The 20471-nt window shown below is 40.2% G+C and overlaps 1 protein-coding gene across 1 annotated transcript in view; it reads left to right on the top strand.

The window, feature by feature from the left end:
• The window catches only part of LOC136884140 (fibroblast growth factor receptor 3), a 222671-nt gene extending 214293 nt beyond the window's left edge, over positions 1–8378 (top strand). Inside the window, exons 22-25 of the mRNA XM_068229806.1 lie at positions 1365–1558; positions 3050–3190; positions 5662–5767; positions 6254–8378. Of these exons, the coding sequence (XP_068085907.1) occupies positions 1365–1558; positions 3050–3190; positions 5662–5767; positions 6254–6346 (534 nt within the window). The 3' untranslated portion in view covers positions 6347–8378. The remainder of the gene's footprint in view (positions 1–1364; positions 1559–3049; positions 3191–5661; positions 5768–6253) is intronic.
• The last annotated feature ends 12093 nt before the right edge of the window (positions 8379–20471 follow it).

Raw genomic sequence — 20471 nt, forward strand, 5'->3', positions numbered from 1 at the left:
CAGTCCACAGTTGCCAATTGAACATGAGGTAAGCCATGATACATGCTGCCTCTTGAGCTCAAGAATGGAATAAGAGTCAGCACAACTCAAGCTAGAGATCAAAAATGTTACACATAAAGGAGAATCACATTTAAATCAGTTATACAATGAATTCTCTGCACAGCAATTACCAGTACAATGATAATCACCTCTACAGTGATAAAATATTCTGGTGACAGTAATTATTCCATTAATTGAATGTAAAATTCATCTTGATTTGATGATCCTCTCGATAATAATAAATCTCCCTATCATGATTGCTTTTGTAGACACCACTAACTTGCTTTCCTCCCGGTACTACAGTGACACAAACCATACTGGGCGAGTTGGCCGTGCGGTTAGGGGCGCGCAACTGTGAGCTCGCATCCGGAAAATAGTGGGTTTAAATTCCACTGTCTGCAGCCCTAAGATGGTTTGAATTCCACTGTTGGCAGCCCTAAGATGGTTTATCATTTTCACACCAGGCCACGACCGCTTCCTTCCCATTCCTAGGCCTTTCCTGTCCCATCATCGCCATAAGGCCTATCTGTATCGGTGCAACATAAAGCAAAATAGCAACAAAAAAATACGAACCATGAAAGAGTCAGGAAAGCATGTTGCTGTCCTTTGAAATGTAGAAATCTGAATGAACCATTATAAAGCACTCACAGATTTTTGTTTTTTTAGAGTTTAGGTTGTGTTCTGGAGAACACAATTTGGTAACTCTTGGTATAATAAGATCTTTGTGCTTTTCCCTGTCTCTAAGGAATATGAAACAGACAATCATTTCCAATGTTTTCAGTGGTGTAGAACAATGCTAACAACAATATAATGCTGTGAATATTGTAGTTCTTTGCTAATAAGAAAAACAAGTCTGATCAAAGAGAGCAAAAATGAGTTAACATAGTAAATAACAGTGTAGAGTCCACTGTTGCCGATTGAACATGAGGTAAACTATTCTAGTTTAGACTTTTGTGTATTTGTTGTGTTTTATGCTTTTAAATCTTGTCTTTGTCAGAATTAAATGTTATGAATTGTGAGGCAATTAATGTTCTTAAATTGTAGGACGTTTACCTGTACACCTGTCAAAATGAAAATGAATTGTGGCTAAATCCTCTATATAACAACAACTTCCTCCACAACACTATTTTTCTCTGGTCCACCTGGTATCGCATTGATATTTCACTTTATAGGCCTACTACTCAAAAATATATGATATATAATATAATGCTGTTTCACCAGGACTTACCACTTCAGAATGTACCAACCAGATAATTACATCTAAAATATTTGTGGAAGAAATTTTTCATGAATAAAGGCGTTTAAGAGAGCATGTTGTGTTACAGTGCATTCATCGAGACTTGGCTGCCCGAAATGTCCTGGTGAGCGATGAATACATCCTGAAAATTGCAGACTTTGGCCTTGCAAGAGACATCCACTGCCACGACTACTACAGGAAAACTACAGACGGAAGGTTACCAGTCAAATGGATGGCACCCGAGGCTCTGTTCCACAGAGTGTACACCACACAGTCTGACGTGTAAGTGATCTTTGCATTTTATAGCTTTTGTTACTTCTTAAGCAGACATTGTCAGATCCTTACACCGACTCGTCTGCTTCGTCACATGCAGCACTGAACTGCAGTTTAGGTGCAGACAAATAAGTGGGTCAGGCATTGATGGATTTTAGGTGTAAGTGGATCATAAGGAATGATGATGATGATTGTTGTTTAAAGGAGCCTAACATCGAGGTCATCGGCCCCATAAGGAATGCAAGTACCGAGCTCGATAGCCGCAGTCGCTTAAGTGCGGCCAGCATCCAGTATTCGGGAGACAGTAGGTTCGAATCCCACTATCGGCAGCCCTGAAAATGATTTTCCGTGCTTTCCCATTTTCACACCAGGCAAATACTGGGGCTGTACCTTAATTAAGGCCACGGCCACTTCCTTCCCACTCCCAGCCCTTCTCTGTCCCATCGTCGCCATAAGACCTATCTGTGTCGGCACGACGTAAAGCAACTGGCAAAGGAATGCAAGTACACCTTATATAGTAGCATATTTTGCATTTATGGAGAGAAATGTCCATATAATTGAATTGTAATTTATTATATAAGTATTGTCTCATGTTCTAGGAATCTAGATGGTGTAAAAAATGCATTAGAAAAGAATGGTATAATACTAAAATGTGTAAGAAATCTAAATTTTAATAGTAATATTCTTACAGTAGTTCTAAAAATTATTTTATTTTTTTATTGAAATTATTTGTTAATCTGCAAAAGACCAAGGTGATGAGCTCAAATACCACGAGCACAATCATAGATGGCAAGACCAATGAGTCTGAGTTAGGGTGCTTTTGGAAGGCTTAGTTTCATCCTCAAAGACAAGAGGCATTCCATTCCATTTCGAGAGGAAGGTATTCAATGCATGTATCCTCCCAGTTACTACTTATGGTCTCAAAATAATCCTCCTGACTCAGCGTAACATGAACAGACTAAAAGTTATGCAGGAAGCCATAGAAAGGAGCCTGCTTGGGATCTCTCTTCAAGACCAAATACCTAAGAAGGAAATACAGAGAAGAACCAGGATGTATGCCGTGATTCAGCAAATAATCGGACTCAAGTCTAAATGGGCAGGGTATTCATTACAAGACCCCATTCCAGTCCTCGTAAGACAGTGTTGAAATGACAACCCAGAATGCAGTGCAGTGTCAGGAGAACACAATGACAGGGGACTGACAATATCCAAAAGACTGGAGGGAAAAACTGGCTCCACATAGCAACAGATTGAGCTGCATGAAGAAAATTGGAAGAGACCTATATTCAGGAGTGGATGACTACAGGCTGGAAGAATAAAAATACTTGTGCACCTATGTGCAATCTGTCAGTGTGACAATAAGCTATTAGATACATAAACCGGAATGAGTTCTGTTCCTTTGTTTCTGAGCAATAAAACAGGGAACTTACTTAATTGTTAAGGTACCCACTGTATACTGGTGAGTTTAAAAGTATTAATAAAATGGTTCTTTACTTCCAGATGGTCCTACGGTATTCTACTGTGGGAGATCATGACGCTGGGTGGTACACCATATCCATCAGTTCCCAGTGTGGAGAAACTCTTTCAACTTCTGAGGAGTGGTCACCGAATGGAAAAACCTCCATGTTGTTCTCTCGAAATGTAGGTGCAGTCTTTACATCCGTATCTTAGACTTTCTTTTCTGTGTCATATGTGCCATATGTGATTTTGGAATTGTCACTTATCTGGGTGCTGAATACTAAAGATTCTACAGTAATGAATATTGGGTCTAGCTCAGCTTGAATATTCCACATTATTTGTAATCCTTGACCTTAACATAATACATCATCATCCGTTTACCCTCCAGGGTTGGTTTTTTTCTCAGACTCAGTGAGGGATCCCACCTCTACCGCCTCAAGGACTGTGTCCTGGAGCACGAGACATTTGATCGGGGATAAAATCGGGGAGGAGGACCAGTACCTCACCAAAGCAGCATCCCCTGCTATGATGAACAGGGGCATTGTGGGGGATGGAAGGAATGCAAGCGATAGGCAAGGAAGAGAGAAGGAAGTGGCCGTAGCCTTAAGTTTGGTTCCATCCCGGCATTTGCCTGGAAGAAAAGTGGGGGAACCTCGGAAAACCACTTCGAAGAAAGTTGAGGTGGAAATCAAACCCCCTCTAAGCAATTGACCTCACGAGGCTGACTGAACCCCGTTCCAATCCTCGTACCACTTTTCAAATTTTGTGGGAGAGCAGGGAATCGAACCTGGGGCTCCGCTTAACATAATCGTCCAATTTATAAAATAGTAATTTATCTTGTTGCACTAGACAAATTATAATATATGTGAACAGGAAAATGTCACCATTTATTTGTAATAATTGTCATGAAACAAGTTTCATTTTATACAAACGCAAAGTGAGAAAAGAATCCTCTTCTCAGTACATCTGAGAATTTAGTGAAATATCTGGCCTTTAACATTTGAGTTGATCAAAAGCATAAAAACGGTGGTGCACATTGCTCCACTATGAAGATTGTTTGGAAGGAATTAAGGGGACAGCCACAGCAGGCATGCCTGTTGAATTTTGACTCCAGTCTGATTTTGTAATGGAATCCCCCTTTCATTTAGTTTCTCCTCCCAGACCTTTATTACTCCGAATTAGCAAGAAGCTGGCTCCTATAGTTCAGAAGGTTTAACTTTGGCCGCTTCGGGATCCACAGCTGTGATTGCCTTGCGTTCAAACCAGCATAGAGACAGGAAGCACCCAAAGTTATACCTTCTGAACTGTAGTTCTAGTTCTCAAGCTCCTAGTTCTCAAAATCATCAAACAGTAGCTTGGTTTTAATTCCGTTTCTCACATACAGCTGACTGCTCAGAAGGCAAGCATGCCTCTAGATTTGTAGGAGAGGTTATTTCAGTTGGACTACCAGATTACAGTCGAAGCTGGTTAAGACATCCCTCTCTAGCGTGTTTTCCTGGTTATTACGTCATTATTCCAAAGTTCCAGTCTATGTCCTATTAAATACAAAAGAAACCTGATAGGACATTTATGTCACTCTTTAATACGTTTGTATCTCCCACCGTAAGAAATTTAAATTAGTGTTCCCGGCCATGTTGCACGCACGATGTGCCAGTGGTGACTGGCCTGGGTTAGAATTTGGTAGAGAACTTAATTTCACAGCCCTGGCATGTCGGCCTACAGCTGCAGCGTGCGTCAGTCTCAAGCCAGTCTTTGATGTGGGTATGTGTTTATTTGGATCATGCAGCAATAGCTCATGTCACATGTTGATGCTTAATTTTTCATTTGTAAGTGCGTTGTGTAACAGCATATGTAAATTAGGCCTACTGTACATACATATACAGCTGACGTATTGGTGTTTAATTTTATGTTTGTAAGTGAATTGTGTAACAAATTACATACATTAGGCTTACTGTACTTATGCATAGTAGTTTGCAGGACATTCAGTTATGGAGAAGAAGAAAGCTAGACAGTTTATAAATGATGAATAATTAAAGTTTATTGAGAAAGCGGATGCTAATCCACACATGAAATGTGTGCTAATCGCCCAAATGTTGGACGTTCCTACTATAACTTTAAACATAATTGTAAGCAACGTGTATAGTTTGCATCTTTAAGAACGTTTTTCCTTGATGTTTTACTATGTTGGTGTTCTTAAAGTCTATTATCTCTTTATTTATTTCATTAATTATAATTGTAAACACTTGTTTCTTTGTTTTCATCTTAATTATTTTTATGTTCAAACCTAAACTTAAATTTAACAGCATAATTGTTTTTAAATTTTTAGCACGTTCTCTCTTTATGTTTTCTTTTGGTCCCCACAAAAACATCCTAACCATTTTTGGCTGTATCTTGAGGAGGCTTTCTGTATGAACTGGTAGTAACAGTTTTGAAGTTATAACCTTTGCACTCTTACTTTGTTAAATTTCACAGAAAAATCCAGTTATTCACATAGCTTTCCCCTTCCATCCTTCAATTTTTTGAAAGCAGATCAACCACTAATGCATTTGTTAGTTAATTGCAGTTTTAAGACTCAGCGAAGGAAAATCTTTTTTATCCTTCATTTTGTTATTTGTTGTATTTTTGTACTAATACATTGCCCTTTTATTTGACAGATACATGTTGATGAGGGAGTGTTGGAGTTACCAGCCAAACGAGAGGCCAATGTTCGGGGAGCTGGTGGATGATCTTGACAGAATACTCACCATCACAGCAAACGAGGTACTGTAGTGCTAACTTCTCTTTGATCTCAGCTTTAGCTCTTTAAGTATCTAACTATAGAATATTTGGGTGCTCGCAAACAATGTGAACCGGGTATATGAGCGTTAGAGGGCTGGTCATAGTGATAAATAATTCGAAAGAAATAATTTGACATCACTCACCGTTACCATTTTATCAGCTAACTTGGAGAGCTCAAATATGTCACACCGACATTCTAGTCATCTTGTAACACTGTAACAGAATGACCATGGCGATAATACACAAACTACTAACCTGCAATGAATAAATACATATTTAACAATTAGTGTAAGGTTAATTTGCTCAAACATGAACAACAGTTTTCACAAATCCAATGAGTTAGCACTGCAAACGTTATCGTCAACTCAGCACCCTCAGAATTTTTATAATTTGATGTATTACATTGTTTGTATATTTAATAAATTGTGAATACCTTCTCCGTAACTGATGTTTATTTTTTTTTCTTAGGAATACCTGGACCTTGGATTACCACAGCTGGACACGCCTCCTTCTAGTCAGGAAGCGAGCGAAGATGAGGCCTTCCCGTGCCTCATGCGATGAGCGCATCTCGTCCGAACTGCTCACTGCATAGTTACCAGCAAAAACCAATGAATTACAAAACTACCAAATGTTGTGAGACATGAGACTCTTGACGAAGAATGTGCACCACATGACATCGAACTTGTTCTCCCAAAGAACGAACTTTGCAAGGATGAACAGATCTCCTGAACTAGATGTTGTTGTCGTTAGTAAGATCGCATTTTTTTGCACAGTCCTCATCTCTTGGGAAAGTGTAGAGACAAAGATGCAAGCATTTAAAATCATTTCCCCCCCCTTTTTTTTTTGTTTCCAAAGAGACTGGCGTCAACATGTGTTACCATTTTCTACGAAAATATTTTGTAGTGCCATTGTTTCAAGTGTTTTAGACAGGCTGTAGTGTGGCAGTGGTTTTCTGTTTTTTTACAGTATTGCTTTTAAGGTAGCAGATTTACTAGTCATTTTAAAATTTCCTTGCATACAAGATATCAATAGTGCTTATTACCATGCCATATGAAGTTCTAGGCTAAACTTCCCTACCCCTACCCCAGCTATGGTTAAATTAAGTCACAAATGAAATTTTGTATGTCCAAGGGAGTAAGTACAGAAGATATCAGACACTGATAACGTATTTGTGTTTCTTGGTTATGTAATTGGGAACTACATTCTTCCCTCTGTGGGAATGACTCATAACGTGCTGCCATCTGTTGAATATAACGACATTAAGTACACATAGTAAGGTGCACTTTTCAAGCAACAATATATTGTTGCTGGCACTTTAAAGCTTCATAGTGTTATAAAATAGAACAAGTTTTATTCTAAGGGTTTAAATGAAATATTTCCTATGCTTTTGCAGAAAATGTTAGGAGATTTTTGTGTTTGACCATTGTAAAGTATTACAGAAGACCACTGTCAGATTCAAAATACCAAAAATATATACAAATTGTTCCCACCCTTCATGACAAAAATGCTGCAAAGTACAGCAGAAGAGAAACCCTACTAGTCAGTCAAATAAATGAACAAACAAGAAAAGCAGGTATTTCTCTGTGAGTGTGAACACCAGTGAACGCGTGTGCATGGACGTATGAAGAAGAAGATGAACTACTTGCTGTTGTGAAGTATTTATATTATATAACTTATGTAAGTTAAAAAAAGAAGTACAAAGCTATTATTATTATTATTATTAATATTATTACTATTATTATTATTATTATTATTAATGTGTTTCTCTCTCTGTTCCACTAGAAACTCTCTTATCTTAAAATGAATGTACACCTTTTGTTTGATGATGTGATACTTCGGTCCGATCAGTTTCTCACACATCAAAGAAATAAGTTCATTCAATGTAGTCTGCCTAGAACAAAACAGGGGATTCCTATTGGCACAAGACTTGGTGATATCAGAGCACTGTAAATGTTTATAAAAGTAAGGCTAGAAATATAGAGCAACTGTGTCTTCATTTATTCATATCAATCAAATATACAAGGTACGGATTAACCTCTTTAGGCCTCAAATGCTATATTACTTACCATCAAGATAAGGAAAGAACAAGAGTTGGTGAAGGGAGGTCACACAGGGAGGATTACAGGAGGAGCCTGGCCGAAGTGGCACCAATGCTGGACTCAGCTTGGGGCCCGGGGTCGTCTTACCACGTCTCACCATAAAAAATTAGGAAATATTTTACTGTAAATAAAACGGGAGACTGTAAAGAATATAATAATAACTCAATAAGAGATGTAAATTCTAAGGTTATGCAAAATGAAATGTGGAACCTGGCTGGGAATCAAACCCAAGACCCCATGAATGAAAGACCAGCATGCTAACCATTTAATCATGGAGCTGGACTCGATGATAATGAAAATGGCTGAATGTATGGCTCAGGATTTCAAGCTGTATCCTTACCAAATTTCAGTCAGTCCGGCAGTTTTCGAACCTGTCCCAAACAGACACCATCTCATTTTTATTCATTAATATTATAGACAGATAGAGTTGGAATCCTCTTTCTTCTTCTAGTGCCGAGCTGAGTGGCTCAGACAGTTGAGGCACTGGCCTTCTGACGCCAGGTTCGATCCTGGCTCAGTCCGGAGGTATTTGAAGGTGCTCAAATGCATCAGCCTCGTGTTGTAGATTTACTGGCATGTGAAGGAACTCCTGTGGGACTAAATTCCGGCACCTTAGTATCTCTGAAATCCGTAAGAAAAGTAGTTAACGGGAACATAAAGCAAATAACATTATTATTATCTTCTTCTAGTGCCATCTAGGTTAATTACACAGAAGGAGTAATTTTTCCTGTTTTGTGCTTCTCATATCAGAGTTGCCATATTGAACATCTCAAATCATTGTCAGGATTTACGGGGCCACCCAAATCCACACTTCCCAACAATTGTATCAGGCCATATTTGTCATTTTGAAAGATGTGAATGAGGCTGCTTTCCTGTATTATGCAAGGGTTAGGACTTCAAATGATATCCTGGAACCACAAGTACCTCCTCGTTGGTGATGTGATCTTTCCATCGTATCTTAAACGTTCTGGGGAACGTTGACATTTCAAAGGTCTGCAGCCAGTTCATTAATGAGACCGTTAGTGTCCATTTTTCAATTGTAATTTAAAATAAAAAAACAATGGGCAGTTTAGTTCAAAGTAATTGTCATTTATTGTAACTGCTCCTGGGAATTTTGGTCAGTTTCTGTTTGTAAGTTATAGTTATAGTTCAAGTGTTAAATTGCAATTATAAATTTGTTTTAAATATAAACAACTATGCAAATATTTGAAATTTTGCTTTCCTTTCTATACAGGTTGGTTGGGAACAATATGAACTGGGTATATGAGCATTCGAGGCTTAGTCACACCGATAAATATTTGGAAAAAGTATTATATCTTGTGCTGTTGTCATTTTATCAACTGCTGAAGTTAGCCAATCAGATTGTTTCACAGGCGAATTCAGATGGGCTTTGCGAGGCGGTGTTGCTAAATCTGCACCTGGCATAAGAATGGCTTGAGAGCATCAGTTAAAGTTGTTTTGTGTTGCATTGCAATTCCTAGTCCACATTTCCATAAATGACCGATTGTGTGGCAGCTACTGATGCCGATAAATCAGCATCAAACACAAACACACCATGTGTCACCATAGCGTACTTGCTATGACACGATTTTGTCAGCTTGAAAGTCTACGTTAAAATCCCTACCTTGGCAAAGTTTTAATGTCGAAAACATTTCTACGAAAAACGTAAAATTAAGTAATTTCATCAACTGTGCCAAACGTTGAAGAGCTAAAGGGCCAAGAAAGGTTTCAAATTTTCAGTCTAAATAAACAAATTTAGAAAATCAATCGCTTGCTTTTTTTTACTTGTTTTATTTTTTGATTCAAATCCTAGCCAAATTAACTTATTTATGTAATTGTTTATGTAATGTGTTGCTTGGTTTAATACCCTCAGGTTTTTTTTTAATATCCACAATGAATGTAGTTATAAGGGCTTAAGTGAAACTCTGCATTGACTCGCATTAGCGCTCGTAGTGGTATGAAAAGGCAAACTGGTAATCTAACCGACCGGATAACGATGATTAAGAAAAGGATTGTAATTTTTAGGAATCAATAAAGAATATATTTTCTTAATTTGTTTACCCTCCAGGGTTGGTTTTTCCCTTGGACTCAGCGAGGGATCCCAACTCTACGACCTCAAGGGCAGTGTCCTGGAGCGCGAGACTTTAGGTCGGGGGATACAACGTGGGAGGAGGACCAGTACCTCACCCAGGTGGCCTCCCCAGCTGCGATGAACAGGGGCCTTGTGGAGGGATGGGAAGTTTGGAAAGGGGCAGGCAAGGAAGAGGTAAGGAAGCGGCCGTGGCCTTAAGTTATGTACCATCCTGGCATTTGCCTAGAGGAGAAGTGGGAAACCACGGAAAACCACTTTGAGGACGACTGAGATGGGAATCGAACTCACATCTACTCAGTTGACCTGCCGAGGCTGTGTGGACCCCGTTCAAGCCCTCATACCACTTTTCAAATTTCGTATCGAGGTAGGAATCGAACCCAGGCCTCTGGGGGTGACAGCTAATCACACTAACCACTACACCACAGAGGCGAAGAAATAAAGAATATATTCTCTAAATTTATTATATTTTATTTACTTAAAATTCATAACTCGTATCCCTTGGATGTTTTCAACAGTGAGTTGCTTGACTGAAGGGCTAGAGCTATGGATTTTTTCCTTTGATTGCTGTTGTCAAGCCGGTCTTAAGCCATGTGCAGATTTAGCAACACAGCCTCGCAAATCCCATATGAATTCACCCATGAAGCGATTTAATTGGCTAACTTCAGCAGCTGTTAAATAACTAGGACGTGAGATATTGAATTATTATTCTTCAAATTATTTATCAGTATGTCCAATCATCTAATGCTCATATACCCGGTTCACATTGTTACCAACCACCCTGTATAATCAAAGGTAGACTCCCTCCCATCCAACTGAAATTATCGAGACTGCACTGTATTGCCCTTTTTCTGAAAGTTACCAACAGCAATAGTTTGCTTGAAAATATTTTTGGAAACCCCTTTTATTTTGAACTGAGAGGACAAGATACATACAGAAGATGTGCACAAATGTGTAATATATTAAAATATAAAAAATAATGTTAAGAATAAGAAATCTTCTCAGAAAAGAAAATGTTAAAATCAGTTCAGTTGTTTTAGACAAGAGAGTTTCTGGTGGACACATAACTGTTATACTCTGGGCATTTCTTAGGAAAGATCAGGAGCTATGTAAATAGTTGTTCTTACGAGAAGTGATTAACTTGTAACTGTGTCAGTTAAATTTGAGATATTCTTCTCGTTTGGAAGAAATGAAAGATACGTGGTATTGTTATGATGCCATGGCATTAAAAAAAAGTATTAACGTCTAATGTCAGTTGTTGTGGTATTCCGAAGCAGCTTTATAGTGAAAGTCTTCTGTATATTCCTACATTTACCTGTACTGTTCTCTCACATAGCCTTAAGCATTGTATTACTTATTCAAAATATAGGCCTACTAAATGGTGTTCAAACTGTTTTTAATGAACCTGAGGTATGTTAGACAATGTCAGTATTAAACAGATAGCACTCTTTTGCTGCCTGTTGCTTTCGCATAGTCTTGATTCATCTTCAGCCACACAAGTAGAAGCATACATAGAAATCATGCTAGATGGGATGACCGGGCCCTGAAATGTCTTGTTTCTGCCTACTTGATCCAGATTTTAATATGCCCAGGTCACTGAAATATTTCACAGAATACCATATTTATACGGTTATAATACAAACTGTTTTGTTTTTATAATATGGTATCTCTTAAAAACTGGGGTGCATATTGTATTCCAGTAGCATATTATACTCACACGCAGACTTGAACAAATTCAAATTACGGTTTATATATGCTACGGAACATGGCGAGAAGCTGTCGGCAGAAAAGGCACATTCATGTTTTCTTGTCTTGCATGCATTTTTCATTCATAATTTCACTTTGATTTTTTAAATCAGCTACAATTCATATGAATGTTATTGTTAATTAATTACCTGCACTCTACCAAGCTTGATGGCTGCAGTCGCTTAAGTGAAGCCAGTATCCAGTATTCGGGAGATAGTAGGTTCGAATCCCACTGTCGGCAGCCCAGAAGATGGTTTTCCGTGGTTTCCCTTTTTCACACCAGGCAAATGCTGGGGCTGTACCTTAATTAAGGCCACGGCCGCTTCCTTCCTACTCCTAGCCCTTTTCTGTCCCATCGTCGCCATAAGACCTATCTGTGTTGGTGCGACGTGAAGCAACTAGCAAAAAAAAAAATTACCTGCACTCATGGCACAACTGTTGTTATTTTTCTTTTATTCTTATTTTTTTCATTGGCCTATACAACGTACAACAATCATGGCATCTGAAAGAGCTTGCCAACAATCAATTGATAAAAGAGTAAGATGGAATTAAGTTGTTGACATTCTATTTCACAACTTTTGTGTTTTGTGTCTGCTCGTGCTTTTTAGACATGGAGAAATGGAGAAAATTCTACGATGCCTCTTTCAAACGCAAAGCGATACTTCATACTAAAAAGTCATATGTCATCTGAAAATGTGCATCACAAAATGTGTGTTGTGATGTTTCCTAGCAACTGTGCAGGCTGTGATGTGAAGTATTGATGGATGGCCATGACTGAGGACATACCAGAAGGCCTCTTTTATCAAAGAGGCCTCATCTCATCATATCCTAGAAAAGAGATCAGTTCATTTGTGGTAGTGTCATAGGCCCTGAGTCAGCTTCCCCCTTTCGCTGCATTGAATCCTACATGTGTTGACTCCAAATTCCATTCTCTAGAAAATTATTTTGGACTAAAATGGTTGAAAACTATCAAATATAGTATAATTAGATGAAACCTGGATTGGAACACAGTTAATGAGGGACAAAAATGAAATAGCTTTTAGTACTGGGAGTGTCCAAGGACAAGTTCGGCTCACCAGGTGCAGGTCTTTCTATTTGACTCCCATAGGTGTCCTGCACGTCGTGATGAGGATGAAATGATGATGAAGACAACACATACACCCAGCCCCCGTGCCAGCGAAATTAACCAACGATTGTTAATATTCCTGACCCTGCCGTGAATTGAACCCGGGACCCCTGTGACCAAAGGCCAGCACGCTAACCATTTAGTCATGGAGCCAATGAGGGACAATAGTGATTGGATAGAGGAAGATGGAAAGGTGCCATAAGCATTCCATGAGGGAAATGAATGGTGATAATGATGAAAAAGGTTTTATCTACCATTGTGAGGGAATGGGTTAAATTTGTTGTGGCTTGGTGATTATAGTCTTAAGAGGAAGTACACTGGACAACCATTCTCTCTTAACACTATTAAAGGGGTAAAAGGAGAAGTGTGACCCTTTAAAGAATGACTAAATTGACAAAGAAAGGAGAACGACCACAACAGACAAGAAAATACTAAGCTCGTAGGCCTTGCAATCCTAATACTGTTGGGGTCATAAGAAAATAAGAAGTTGACATAGTGAGTCAGATAGGAAAGATGAAAGTGAGGTTTCTCGCACAAGTAGGAGCAAATTCAGACTCAGCTTGACCCCCCATGGTTGTCACCCCATGCTCTCAAGTGCAGAGCCCCTAAGGCAGGGCCTCTCAAGGTGCATGCACCAGTGCATTGTGCGACGCAAGGTGCATAAGATAACTTCACAAGGTTGACCAGAGTGCAGATCCCCACTCCTCAATTTTGAGCAATAGCTCTGTCTCTCTCTTTCCCTGCACCTGTCTCTCTCGCTCTGCCTGTCTTCCCCTTCCTGACTCGCTCTGCAGCGCTCCACCATTCAATGCGAGTTGCACCAAGAAAAAACGCTGGTCCAAACCGAGCCGAGTTGGACCGATACACGGTGCACAGAGCCTCTGCACCTTGTTTCGCATGCATGACATTTTGGGCATTTGAGAGACCCTGTTCTAAGGATACTCTTGTAATTACGCCTTACAATAGAAAAGGGATACTATGAATGCATTCTACTGTCCCACCCACAGGATTGTTGTGGCTTGCACATCATTTCAGTCTTACTTGGCTTTTTTGATCTGCATGGGCCTACAAAATTGGATCATTCAGCATGCATCGTTTGTCAGGCTTATCATTTTTCTTCCTACCATTTTGAGTTTAGAGAAGGTAAGAATGCTGTGGCTTTTGATTTTGGCAATCTCGTCCTTTATAACAAAAAATTATGTAAGCATACGTTTTTTTCTCTGCATTTAACTATTAATCCAATAAGAAAAGGCAGTACTGGCAAATGTTTTGATAAACAACATGGAAGACTTATCTTATTGTACATTGAACATCTTAATTAAAGGCTACTTTTGGATACTGATATATGTGTAAACAATTGAATGTAATATTGTAAATTTGTTACCTAATTTAATGATTATTTTTGATTGGCATTTACTTGTTAATAACACCTAGAAATAATGTACGTGGAATAACTTGAAGTGAAGTGAATAAAGCTCTCTCTTTGTCGTCCAGTGTAATGCATTTAAAATGAAGTCTTGTTGTATCCCCAAGTAAATCTAGTAAATATAGTAAATATAGAGCAGTTGATATTGGCATTCATTCGCCTCTACCAGGCAGGTCAGTATGTTTCCTTGTGAGACCTGTTTACACTTCCCCTACTTCCCAACCCCAATTACTCTGTTGTGAACCGAGCAATTGGCCATGCAATTAGGGCCGTGCAGCTGTGAACTTATATTCGGAAGATAGTGGGTTCGAACCCCAGTGTCGGCAGCCCTGAAGATGGTTTCCATTGTTTCCCATTTTCACACCAATGAGACAATGGCCGCTTCCTTAACACTCCTAGCCCTTTCCTATTTGTCGTTGCCATAAGACCTATCTGTGTCGGTGCAACGTAAAGCAACTTCTAAAAAAAAAAAAAAAAAAGCAACCTCTATTGTGATGTGTTCAGTTCCAGAAGAGTTCATCTCGTGGCTGGTGGCTTAAGGTGAGCACAAAGTTGATAAATATATGTCCATTTTTTAATTTCTTTTAGAAACTGTTAGGTTTTTCAGTCTGCCAAAACTAATTTTGAATAAATAAATTTATTTAGTCATAAATTAACTGAATCAAAACTTCTGGTACTAAATTATGATATATGTCCCTATTGAATTGTTTTTAATAATGTAATTACCAAGAAAGTTGGCAACTGGGATATTTTGTTGTTTTACAGAATGGCACGGCTCTGTGTCTCATTTGTTCAACTGACATTAGCCATAAAACATCGTTTTTATCTTATAAATAAGAAAGATTTTGGCAAAAAGATGTTCTTAGCCAGACAGAGTAGCTCAGACAGTAGAGCGTTGGCCTTGTGAGCCGAACTTGGCTGGTTCAATCTTGGCTCACTCCGGTGGTATTTGAAGGTACTCAAATATGCCTCGTGTCAGTAGATTAACTGGCACGTAAAAGGAATCCTGCGGGGCACAATTCCGGCACCTCGGCATCTGAGCCAGAATCGAACCCGCCAACTCGAGCTCAGACGGCCAGTGCTCTACCATTTTCTACCATTTGAGTTACTCAGCCCAACAGATACTGTTTTCCACAGAGCGAGGAGCTGAACCAGCCAGAGCAGGAGGCAACGCAGCACTCCGACACGTTTGCTCGGAGCCATGTACTGACAGCTGTCAGAACTCGCAGGTTGTTTTAATAAGAATTTATTTTATTTACAAGCGGCCGGCGAAAACTCATTTTAAGAGAACTACATCATAGTGGGCTACAATGCGTCAGTAAATAAATACAATGTAATAAATAAAAAGTGATTAACTGATGTTATCTTTGAGTCTCAACCGCGCATCACGTGTAATGGTCGCGTTCTCTGACTGTACTTAGTTTGTTGAATGGTCCGGCTTCGTGGCTAAATGGTTAGTGTGCTGGCTTTTGATTGAAGGGGTCGCGAGTTTGATTCTGGGTCTGGTCGGGATTTTAACGTTCGTTGGTTAGGCCCCATCCTCCGACGCACAAGACGTCTATACGGCGCCAACTCGAACTACACTAGCCCTCTCCGGAGGCTGCACACCATTATTATTATTATTATTATTATTATTATTATTATTATTATTATTATTATTATTATTATTATTGAGTGTTAGCTTCATCAAAAGTGTATATCGCCGTTGCCGAGACGAAACCTCCTATGTGATGATATTTTTGGAGCCGGGCTGAGTGGCTCAGACGGTTAAGGCGCTGGCCTTCTAACCCCAACTTGGCAGGTTCGATCCTGGCTCAGTCCGGTGGTATTTGAAGGTGCTCAAATACGACAGCCCCGTGTCGGTAGATTTACGGGCACGTAAAAGAACTCCTGCGGGACTAAATTCCGGCACCTCGGCGTCTCCGAAGACCTTAAAAAAAGTAGTTAGTGGGACGTAAAACAAATAACATTATTATTATTAGATATTTTTGGAGATATACTGACCCGTGGCACATACAGAATGCCTAGACAATATTCACACAATATTGCACCTTAGATGACAGAATCTTACCGGCCAAAGTTCTAAGCTAAAATATTTCACATAGGAGGTTTTGTCCCGGGAGCGACTATATGCATGTGTGTGTCCAGCTCTTTCACGTTTCTCTACGAGGTCGGGTATGAGGTAAAATATTTTGTGTAAAATGACACATAGGGCCTACTTCCAGTATTACGTGTTGATTTACAAGAGAAATCTTATTCATCTTGAACGTATGAAACAAAATGTGCTTACCAAGATAGGAGACCGAACCACTTTTACATATTCATTTTTTTTAAATAATTTGTTTTACGTCGCTCCAACACAGATAGGTCTTATGGCGACGAGTGGGAAGGAAGCGGCCGTGGCCTTGATTAAGGTACAACCCCAGCATTTCCCTGGTGTGAAAATGGGGAAACCACAGAAAACATCTTCAGGGCTGCCGACAATGGGATTCGCACCCACCATCTCCCGAACGCAAGCTCATAACTACGCGACTCTTATCGCACAGCCTACTCGCTCGATACATATTAAAATAACAGATGAAAGACAAAATATAATTTTTCATGGTATAAGAATTATCCTACCGGGCGAGTTGGCCGTGCGGTTAGGGGCGCGCGGCTGTGAGCTTGCATCCGGGAGATAGTGGGTTCGAATCCCTGAAAATGGTTTTCCGTGGTTTCCCATTTGATACTGGGCAAATGCTGGGGCTGTAGCCTCTCTTAAAGTCACGGTCGAATCCAATCCTAGGCCTTTTCTATCCCATCGTCACCGTAAGACCTGCCTCTGTCGGTGCGACGTAAAACAAATAGGAAAAATCTTACTTTATTTAATTATTCATACCAGTTCTTTCAATTTCAATATATTTTTAATTTCTCTGAAGTGCTGTTGTGTATGTTGGGTACTCATCCCGAAGTCTGGTTGGATCCTCAACAGGTCCACCATAAGCTGTCATAGATGGCCTAGGTGTCACTGAAGAGGCGTACTAGGGTGAGGTAGTTTCCCGTTGCTTTCCTCACTGAGCCAGAAGTTGCTATTGCATTTCAGTCTGCCAAGCCCACTGAAATGCGTGGACCAACCGATCTTATGAGCAACATTTTCACACCATTCAGAACAGGGAATGGCTGCATAAGGAATGGCGTTATTAGCATCACTCGTACCTCAGTCACTATCATATTGTCAAAGCCAAGGATAAGACTGAGACAGGTCAATGAAAATAACAGATTTATTCTAGCCCATACCAGAAGACATAGTGCACAGTAAACACTACATCTTGCCAGCAAAGGCAAGAAGCGCTGTTAACAGGTGTTTTTTTTTTCTTTTGTCATTCTTAGCAATTTTATAATATCCTCTGCATGACAACGAAGAAAAAATTACAGAAATTAACAGCCCAGACCTAACCAAATCAACAGAACATAATATTTCTTACAGCTGACAATTCACACGAACATGCGTTGGACTCGGTCTATCTCAGGTAGCTGTCCGCTATTACGCGCCATATTCGCACCGACACAGAGAAGTGAAAACTATAAAATAAAAATACAATTTAAACATCTACGAACTCACGCCAGATAGAGAAACCAAATAGTGAAGAAATCTATCCTCTTTGAAAGAAAGAAGAAAAGTTCTTGATCAGAGATGGATACATTGGCTTATTTCTTTCGAGGTTCAAAATCCGGGACATTTAGCACGAATACGGTATTGTCTAGTAAAATCTGGGATGTCTGGCTCTGAGATAAATTAGTTATATTGTTTCACCTGTATTCTGTTTTGGGGTGAAAATGAATCGTCAAAAAAAATCGGGAAGAATCGACTAACACATGGACCTGCTGTATAAAAAAATTATGAGGTAAGAACTCTTTTTTTTTTTCTGCTCAGTGTTTACACCTTTGCTTCGACACATCTAACAGATATTGGTTAGAGGAATGAACAATGCGTGTCAGTAGATTAAAATAGTTTTTATGAAAATGGTGGTGGTTCTGCATTGTGAACTGCAACTTTCCTGCTACTGGTACTGTACAAGGCCCCACACGTGCCAGCAGGGAGTGATGTCGTGTCGAGTCCAGCTGGCTTCTAGCGAGGGCGGTAAAAGGCGGCACTTCAGTTGTGAACTGCGCTAGTGATCACCTTGTTACGAGTTGATTTGTATTCTCTCTCTTTTTTTTTTTTTTTTTTTTTTTTACAAGTTGATTTTATGTCGCACCGACACAGATAGATCTTATGGCGGCAATGGGACAGGAAGAGGCTAGGAATGAGAAGGAAAGCGGCCGTAGCCTTATTTATTTATTTATTTATTTATTTATTTATTTATTTATTTATTTATTTATTTATTTATTTATTTATTGTGCTTCAGAAAGGTACAAATCTAATGATGTGAAACACATATACTATTAAACCAAAAAAACCCATGGCACTACAGCCCTTGAAGGGCCTTGGCCTACCAAGCGACCTCTGCTCAGCCACAAGCCTGCAGATTACGAGGTGTCGTGTGGTCAGCACGACGAATCCTCTCGGCCGTTATTCTTGGCTTTCTAGACCGGGGCCGCTATCTCACCGTCAGATAGCTCCTCAATTCTAATCACGTAGGCTGAGTGGACCTCGAACCAGCCCTCAGGTCCAGGTAAAAATCCCTGACCTGGCCGGGAATCGAACCCGGGGCCTCCGGGTAAGAGGCAGGCACGCTACCCCTACACCACGGGGCCGGCCTTATACTATTACATTAGATAAAAATAAATATTAAATTAAAATTATGTCCGCCTCTGTGGTGTAGTGATTAGTGTGATTAGCTGCCACCCCCGGAGGCCCGGGTTTGATTCCCGGCTCTGCCACCAAATTTGAAAAGTGGTATGAGGGCTGGAACGGGGTCCACTCAGCCTCGAGAGGTCAACTGAGTAGAGGTAGGTTCGATTCCCACCTCAGCCATCCTGGAAGTGGTTTTCCGTGGTTTCCCACTTCTCCTCCAGGCAAATGCCGGGATGGTACCTAACTTAAGGCCACGGCCGCTATCTTCCCTCTTCCTTGTCTATCTCTTCCAGTCTTCCCATCCCCCCGCAAGGCCCCTGTTCAGCATAGCAGGTGAGGCAGCCTGGGCGAGGTGCTGGTCATCCTCCCCAGTTGTATCCCATGACCCGATGACTGAAGCTCCAGGACACTGCCCTTAAGGCGGTAGAGGTGGGATCCCTCGCTGAGTCCGAGGGAAAAACTGACCCTGGAGGGTAAGCAGATTAACAAAGAAAGAAATTAAAATTATAATATCTCTTATAAAAGTCCTTGTAAAATAGTCATAAATGAAGTAAAAATACACTTTTCTTCAGTAACATCATCATCATCATCATCATCTGTTTACCCTCCAGGTTCGGTTTTTCCCTCGGACTTAGCGAGGGATCCCACCTCTACCGCCTCAAGGGCAGTGTCCTGGAGCTTCAGACTCTTGGTCGGGGGATACAACTGGGGAGTATGACCAGTACCTCGCCCAGGCGGCCTCACCTGTTATGCTGAACAGGGGCCTTGTAGAGGGATGGGAAGATTGGAAGGGATAGGCAAGGAAGAGGGAAGGAAGCGGCCGTGGCCTTAAGTTAGGTACCATCCCGGCATTCGCCTGGAGGAGAAGTGGGAAACCACGGAAAACCACTTCCAGGATGGCTGAGGCGGGAATCGAACCCACCTCTACTCAGTTGACCTCCCGAGGCTGAGTGGACCCCGTTCCAGCCCTCGTACCACTTTTCAAATTTCGTGGCAGAGCCGGGAATCGAACCCGGGCCTCCGGGGGTGGCAGCTAATCACGCTAACCACTACACCACAGAGGCGGACTTCAGTAACATAATATTACAAATATTCAGTTACACATGCACATAGTATAACGAGGTATTTAAAATATTAAAATTAAAATGATTTACGAACGGCTTTAAAGCTGCATTAGTACTGTAATAATAAATTATGGTAGTGATGTTATCGAAGATAATAATGATGATGAGGTAGATGGTATAACTAGAAACTAGAAAGATAACTAAAGTTATGAGCTTAACAATAGGAGTCAGCAAAGTGGGATTTTAACTTAGAACAGAAAACAATTAAGTTAAGGTACATCCCCAGCATTTGCCTGGTATGGAAATGGGAAACCACGGAAAACCATCATCAGGGCTGCCGACAGTGTGGTTCGAACCCA

Source organism: Anabrus simplex, chromosome 12 (assembly GCF_040414725.1).
Source record: "Anabrus simplex isolate iqAnaSimp1 chromosome 12, ASM4041472v1, whole genome shotgun sequence".
Taxonomy (NCBI): Eukaryota; Metazoa; Arthropoda; class Insecta; order Orthoptera; family Tettigoniidae; genus Anabrus; species Anabrus simplex.